Consider the following 8,659-nt stretch of genomic DNA (forward strand, 5'->3'; position numbering starts at 1 on the left):
TGCTACTTCCCAGACCTCCAAAACTGACTCTTAATCGGCCAACCAGTTTGTAAAACGCTGACAACATCATTTTGGACAAACAACTCTATAATTGAAATACAGTATGTTTGAGCAGACTTTTCCCCATAGAAAATTTTAAGTGGTTATTCTAAACTGTGTGATTACAAAAGAGCTGCACATTTCTCCATGACATAAAATCATACTTGCCAACTCACGGGAGAGTGTCATTTTGGTCCCGCCCCCCCCCCCCCCGCGCGAAAACATAATTTACGGCGCGGAGGCCGGGGCCAAAATGACGCGATTGGCCTCGTCCCGCCCCCTCCCACCCTCCAAAATGGCGTCAATCACCGAGAATCGCGTCATTTGACGTGATTCTCGGTGAAATCCAGGATGCGGGAGAAATGCCAACGAGGAGACTGAACCGAATTTCGGGAGTCTCCCGGACATTCCGGGAGAGTTGGCAAGTATGCATAAAATTGATATAAAATTAGGCATGAGCCCTCTAAAAGAGCTAGTTTATAAAAAGACGCCTGTATGACACCATCCTGAACCAGCAATACTGTTGTTCTTTTGTTATGTTATGTTATGTTACAATCAGTGTTCTTACAGTCAGATACATTTTTTTGGTTCAGTAATGTTTTCATTTAGCATGTTTTAATTTTAATCTATTGGCAAACAAAGCAGACAAGCATGATAGGTGGTTGTTTACATTAGTAAAGCACACAGACACAAACAATCAAATAGTTTCTATAAAGACGTAAGCCTTTACTTGTCATTCAGAACACAGATAACAATCTTACTTTCACTATCTCTCGATCATGTTTTGTAAAGAAAATCATTAGCCATTGAAATACTTAAGAATATTATTTTATAAATACACAAACATAACATTAAATTAAGTTGTACAAATATTAGAACAACATAAAGAATGTTCAGAAAAGTAGAACAAAATGTAAAACTGATCATCTCTACAAAAATACAGAAGATTGAAAGCAATGCTCAGAAAAGTATGCATGAATATAAAAGCAGACAAAAGGCATAAGAAATTCCAGCATTATAAATAGCATATAAACTACCTACAACTAGGCAGATTATGATTTACTGATGTACTATTGCAGAGACATATTTGACATGCATCATGTTTACCCTGTGGTAGCCAATGTTGGGTTGCTCCCATCAGCGGTGGGCATGCTGTATTGGTATGTTCACTATGGAGTGAATGCGCCACAAATCAGACACATCTCATGGCCAGTTGCGAAACTACCATTGGTACGGCAGGTGCAGTGCACCGGGGCCCATGGAGGTAATGGGGCCCACTGCATGGCAGATGCAGTGGATCGGGGGCCCTAGTTCATGCCTCCCTGCAGCGGGTCCCACAGCTCACTAGTTCCACCTTTGCTCATGGCAGTATATATAGGAGTCCTCATGGACTGTCTGCTGTTGAGCATAAGATCTGCCCAGAATTATATAGTGGTCGCTAAGACCAGCATTAAGATATATAGAGTAGAATAAGATATGGCAGGGAAAACACAGGAAAGCATAACCAGCTGTACAAAAGTTTTAAATAATAGGTTATTCTTCACTCTCGGAGTATAAATGTGGTGCAGACCTTTCAGTCTTTAAAAAAAAAAACCTGTACTTTCAACATAGGCATACTTCAATTTTCAACATGTTATTTTTTACATTTTAATAGGAAAGTCCACCTCTAGAGAATTGTATTGTAGAGGCAAATTTCTTTATTTTATTGCCTTTAGGTATGACAATAGATCTGTTGTGTAGATACAGTATCCAATGCATAGTTCTTAGCTAGGCAGATAAAATGAAGGCAGCGCCATTTAAAAATCTGTTTTCTGGACAGTTTTGCAGCAAAGATATCCAGAATTTTCTACATTTATTTTTACAGGGCCAACACTCATAGTTAAAAAATTAGAATCCCTGCTGAACTTTATTAACTAAGACACAACACTATGTTCTAAAGTCAATTTCTGAATTCCCAAATAACATTTTTATACCATATGTAGGGGCGCAGGATAATGAGAATTGTAAATCATCTAAAGCTCAATGCATTGTGTGTGCAATTGTAATTAAGGTATTAGCAATGACACTCTACTTCATTATTTCCGAAAAGCTCTGCATTTCTATTATTGTACACAATGATCACACAGTAAATAAAGATAACAAAATATACTGACATATATTATTGTTTAGGCATAGAAACTGTCATATTATATACACATGCATTTAATGTGGATTTATTTGTATAGTCAACCCGCGTTTCTGAGTTCGTTGTATAAGCTAGAATATCCAGGGCTCTAGAAGAAAATATTATTCTGACAGTAGAATTATTGCCATGATTGATTAATGTATAACCAGAGTGAGTAAATGGCATTGACTCTGCGTACAATACAACCCATAAAATGGAATTTGACGGATTGTGTTTGGTTTACAAGCTTCTGAGCCTTGGAGATTAATGAACACGATAACGGTATTATATAAAATAATGCTTTAAAGCACTACAAACCAAAAGAATATTTACAATGGATTACATTTGAAGAGAATCTACAAAACAGAATTATGTGCACTTAAACTGCACTTGCTGAAAGCCCCAGATTAAGCAGAACGAAAGGTAAAAATAAATGTATTTGGCATACAGTCCGTCAGGCTTAGAATTTCTCTGTACTCTTGGGCAGCGGGTGAGCAGAGTACAACTCCACAGATTGCCTTTTGTTTTCCTGCTTATTTTCCCATGATTCCTCCTCTGGTTCATATCTACCCAACAGGACTGCAACCCTGTCAGATATACTCTTGTGGTGTGGAAACAGGACAAAGTTATATATGAGTGAGGCCAAAATTCCACCAGCAAGGGGACCAATCCAAAACACCTGGAGAATTACATCAAAGAGTTATTTTATTGTATGTGGCAATTCCTTTTATTCATTGATGATTGATATCACATTTATTTATTGATTAGCATAATCCCTTTTGCAATTTTACCAAACACTTTTTTTTTGTATCCACCGAAATTCTCACAGCAACTAGGTGGAGGTAATAATTTTTGCTGCCCTTGGATATGACACAAAAGACACTGGATATAAATGTATCCAATGCAAATCTGAGCCGTTTGAAGTCCAAGGGCAAGAAACTACTGTAAACAACTGGTAAATAGAGTCCTTGGTCACAACAAAGATGAAGCCATGTATTTAGCTAATGTTGCAGGAGGGATTGTACAAAGCCCTTAATTAAAGTCTCCTGAGGAGAGAACATTTTTTAAGGATATGTGATTGCGGCTGAAAGCAGCGCTGAGACCGTCAGTGATGAGGTAAGCGGCCATCTTGTAATAGCTACCACTACAGACTCTGTAGGAGCTAACATAACCCTCACCCTGTTTTTACTCACTCCCATATTTAATGTTTAACAGTCATTTGCTAATTGTCAACTGTTAATTGCAGAAAAAAAATTGTTACCAAATTCATAAAGCTTTGCTGTAGGTATAAATCATCTTAACAATGGTATTAATTACAATTTTAAGACAATTATTATTTTACTAAGGGCGAGTATATATTTAGGTGTATAAGCAAAGGGATAATTTATGCCTGAACATCTGGGGTTACTGGTTCGCTGCCTAGGAGGTCACATGAACAGCTTTGAAAGCCAATAGAATCACACTGTCATAACATACGCACTAACATATCAGACGTAGGTTCTGTAGCTATAGTTACAATTTATGACACATATAATCAATAGAATTACGTTAGCAATTAATTGTTACATGTCTGCCCAATTGTATGGCACAGTTATAATTATTTGATGTTTCATAAATACATTTAATGATGCAGCAATTTAAACTGATGCTATGAATTGGGAATGCCTTTTTGTATTAAAGTGTACCAGTCACCTACACAGATTTCACTAAGAACATGTGACATCAGTCAGACAAAAGGCATATTGTGAATGAGTTCTCATTTGAATGTTACTGTTTCTCAATTTAATCAGCTGTGGTTTGAACCACAGCCTTAGTTTCAAAGAAGGCCAAAATCTTGGTTTGATTGCTAGACCATAATGGTTTCTATGTATTGGTCATCCCTATGCTACAGTATTTCAATGCAATTTCCTGATGTGTTATAAATATACCCTCCCTGTACACAACCATAAGAAACAGAAACTACAATGGATTGAGCAACAAACTTACCCATTGATGTGTAAAGATTCCAACAATGGCTGCAGGGCCGAGGGATCGAGCAGGGTTCATGGAGCATCCATCAAAATAAATCTGTATGTAAAAATATATTATATTTAATAAGCTGGTATACTCTAAGTCCTGAGTACTAGTGATGTCAGTCTTGTATACATGCTATAACATGTGTTTGCAATCACGAGCAACTGTAAAAAAAATATTTTATTCTCAATAGACATTAAGATCATCTTAATAAAATAGAAAAAAAAAATCTGTTTTAAACTGTTTTGTCATTAATGCTTATATTATATTATTATTATTTTTTTCTGTGTTCTATTTTGCAAATTTATATTCCCCATAGGCATTGCATTGCAGTGCCTTCTGTAGTAGAGCAGCGGAGACCAACACCTGAATTAATCAGGGCACGTGTTTTCAGATCTGTTCCTTGTTGAATTCGGGAGTACGCACAGCTGATTTATGTGCGTTTTGCTCAGTATGCGTGCCTAGATGAATCAGACCCATTTTTTCTAGCACAGCAGCTGTTGTTTAATACAAAATCCAGCACTTAAGTATCTCAAGCAATGCATCCTTTAATTGGACCAAGAAAATAATCAGTATTTATATACATTTATGACAGACATATTGATTTAGTTTCACCTGGGATGTAACAATGGCAGAGAATCCACTCCGTACCCCCCCCCAAAAAAAAGGAGAGAGAGAATATAAATTGTCTTAGTAATCTCGACCAAGTGGTCTATGTTATGGCTAATTCAACAAGTTTGCCCAGGTATAATTTATTGCAGAGTGTATAGAGTGTATGTCTAGATTGTAGACTCTCAAAATCAGATCCCTCTGTTGTTGTTTTGAGTGGTTTGGTACTTGTATGTTATATATGTTATATCTGTTCACCTTTTACTTATTCTACTGTGTGCTACGTAAAATTTCACCAAATTATACGCTATCATAAAATTATTAAGTGATGGGCTAATCAGGATGAGCAAGTTACATTATTCTGAGGTTAAAAGGAGAAATGAACTACAGTAAAATGAGATATATAGAAGAAGACATTCTGCTCCCCGTGGAAATCAAACTTGAGTGATGAGCCTGAGCCAACATGTTATCCAAGTAATATAAAAAAACAACCTGCTGTACCATTGTGTAAAATTTTTATTTTCATATGCTGAAATATTAAATAAATATAATCTGTAATTTTATTCTTGTTACAGTAATACCAACGATTTAATGATCTGTTGCTTAGACAGATGTGGTCACAGTAAAAAGACATACTCCGTAATGTTGTGCTTTATCTCATGCATGTAAATTCCTTATTCTGCTTGAATAATGTACAGGAACTATGCAGAAAATGCGCACTTCATATAGAAATATATCATTTATTTTTAGATTTTTTAAAAATAAATAAATAATTATACTATAAAATAATATATGTTATGCTATTTTATGTATTATGTGTCATCGCTTATAATTGGTGAGTCTTGATGTCATCACTGCAGGATTCAGTAGTCAAACATTTGTATTATAAAGAATACTGTACCCCCTACTTCCGTATCTAGTGCTGCTGTTCTATGTCTGTGCCCAGTGGAATCTCAATATGCAATATATAGTGTTATAGTACCTGGGAAAAGTCTTGGGGCTAGATCTACTAAACTGAGGGTTTGAAAGAGTGGAGATGTTGCCTATAACAACCAATCAGATTCTAGTTATCATTTATTTAGCACATTCTACAAAATGACAGCTAGAATCTGATTAGTTGCTATAGGCAACATCTCCACTTTTCAAACCCGCAGCTTAGTAAATATACCCCTAGATGTTGTTGCTAGAGCAATGTGTATTCTATTTACATTTGGGACACTAATCCAGGCATTCTTTATGTTAAATAGATGAAGTATTAAATGAACACTTACACAGTAAGAGTACTCATCTTTGCTGTTTTCAAAACAAATATATTTCACTATAATACAATATAATATAATCTTACCCCCAAAAGGTGTCCCAAAGTCACAGAAAGACCAATGGACAGAGCTGGCGATCCAACGTTGTCACTCCTTTTGCTGTCCGTGGATGCAAAGATACAGAGAACAAGCTGAAACGTTAGCAAAATTTCCACCACAAGGGCCAAGCCTGGACTAACAGCCGTCACCTGCAAGTGAGACAAGTATCAGTCAGTAAACTCTCTTCATGCTGTGCATCCACACTGCCAGTAGAATTCATAACATACACTTTATCTTGCTGAGAAGAATGAATTCTTGCAACACACTATTAGAGAAGTAAACTATATTTATCTGTAATTGACTCTTCATATAACACACTGCAATTATCTTTCAGATTGAACTAGATAACACTAATTAGTAACTCTCCCTCCCATACATAAACTGAAAGAGTGAAGAAAATAAACTATTATAAATGTGATATCTTCTGATCAATCAGTTTTCACTCTCAACATTTGTAGAGATTCTTCTTTGAAACTAGAGTCCTGACCCCTATTATATATAGTGACCGCTATATAGACAGTTAACTTCTTTGTGTTTATGACCGTGCTAATAGTGCAAATATCAATTATATAGTAAAGTACAGTATAATAATCCCATACGAATAGAAATAACACTGTTTTTCTTACCTAAAGAAAAAAGCAGCTGTTTTAATTAGTTTGAAACAAGCCTTACAAGCACATTGACATGAAGATGGAATAAAAACAAATGATTTCTTATAGTAAATATTATGCAGATAATAAAAGAATTTCGATATAAAATCTACTTGTCATATAAAGTCCTCTCAATTTTAGATGATACTGTTCCTTTAACATCACTCTGTATTATTGCAGTATTATATTGCAGTGAATTAGTGATACATATTAAACATGAAATATATATCACATTCCAGCATACATCATATTCCAGCCGTGTATTCAAATATTTGCATTCATTTGGTATATAAAATGCATTATTCATGCACTGTACATGTATTAATTTGATATTTTATAGAGATTATTTCAAACAGTTCTAGTTCTTAAACCTATTAAGCTTGTTTATTTGCAATGTAAATGCAAACAGATTGTCATACATTAAAAATAGGATTCTAACAAGGTGATAGAGAGATAAAACTGATACAAGTAAATAAAGGCACAGGTCTATTGATATAGCAGTTGAAATAAATATAAAGGCATAATAAAGCTTGGTGCAAATCAGTAAATATAAAATTGTAGAGTATATATGTATATATATATATATATATATATATATATATATATATATATATATATATATAAATAAATAGTGTTTGTATGTGTACATACCGAATTAATGGCCAAGTTTCCACGAATATCAGCTGGAGCCACTGCATGCAAAATACCAGCTCCTGCAATTGCTCCAACAAGCTGGGCTACTATATAAAATAGTGCACGTAAAACAGAAATTTGGGACCCCAGCAAGAAAGCTACAGTGACTGCTGGGTTTATATGGGCCCCGCTCACATGTCCAAAAGTTTGTACTAAGGTGCCAATGGCAAGGCCAAAAGCTATAGAGATCTGTAGGACACTTGGAAGAGCTGATGGCCAGTTGAGGGCTGACCCACACCCCAAAAAGACAAATAATAAAGTGGCCAGAAATTCTGAAAACACTGCCCGGACAAACGCTAAGGAGCAGATTTCATTCCTCATTGTGCTGTGAGCAGAGAAATAAGCCGGACAAGAATGTTTTGCTCTTTGTCTGGATCTCTCTACTGTTTACTAAGGAGACATTTCAGTGGCATATATATATCTGCAGGAGAAGCAGGGAACCATTCCAGAAAGGGTTGTACCCAACAAACAAGACAGATCCGTAAAAGTTTCCAGCTCAGAGGAATTCAGACCTTCCCTAATGATAAAATAGAAAGTTCTCATTTTCTCAAAGGACACCTGATGCATCGCCCAAGCGTACTGCATACCAGAAACATGTGGCACACTTTGCTAATTGACGTTCACATTGCTTAATTAATTGCAAGGTTCCTCAATAAATGTTAGTTACTACGCACAAGATAAACTATTTCACATTCCTTAACGTAGAATTTAAAATTTTTTGCAATATGTTTTTCCAAATAGATCAAACTCTCTTCTTGATCTCATGCAGGTGGTTGGACATGATTTTATGTGCAAATTGTAATTCTTTTCATAATATGGAAAGAGATGTGATTGCAGAACAAAGTGAAAAACAACCTGTGGTTCTGCCATTATTGTTTGACAACTCCTGGCTGCCTTATAACAGGGCATGTTTGGAGTCAGGGGCATAACATCAAACTACTGCCAATGCAGCTGGAGCAGAGCAACGGGGTCCCGGAACAGTCAGGGGTCCATCTGCTCAACATATTGGGCCTGAATCATTAAGGAAAGTAAAGCAGAAAAAAAGGAGTAACTTTGCACCTGGGCAAAACCATGTTGCATTGAAGGGGCAGGTAAATTTAAAAGAGGACAGATTGATAGATGAGATAGGGCAT

The 8,659-nt window shown here is 35.9% G+C and overlaps 1 protein-coding gene across 1 annotated transcript; it reads right to left on the reverse strand.

Annotated features, from left to right (window-relative positions):
- Positions 1–741: 741 nt before the first annotated feature.
- LOC142141044 (aquaporin-5-like) lies at positions 742–7,925 on the reverse strand. The gene is made up of 4 exons (XM_075199130.1): positions 7,485–7,925; positions 6,171–6,332; positions 4,190–4,270; positions 742–2,882 (listed from the first exon to the last, which is right to left on the reverse strand). The coding sequence occupies exons 1-4, from the start codon at positions 7,845–7,847 to the stop codon at positions 2,664–2,666; spliced, it is 825 nt and encodes a 274-aa protein (XP_075055231.1). The 5' UTR covers positions 7,848–7,925; the 3' UTR covers positions 742–2,663.
- Between the last annotated feature and the right edge of the window lie 734 nt (positions 7,926–8,659).

This window comes from Mixophyes fleayi, chromosome 2 (genome assembly GCF_038048845.1).
Source record: "Mixophyes fleayi isolate aMixFle1 chromosome 2, aMixFle1.hap1, whole genome shotgun sequence".
In the NCBI taxonomy this organism is placed as follows: domain Eukaryota; kingdom Metazoa; phylum Chordata; class Amphibia; order Anura; family Limnodynastidae; genus Mixophyes; species Mixophyes fleayi.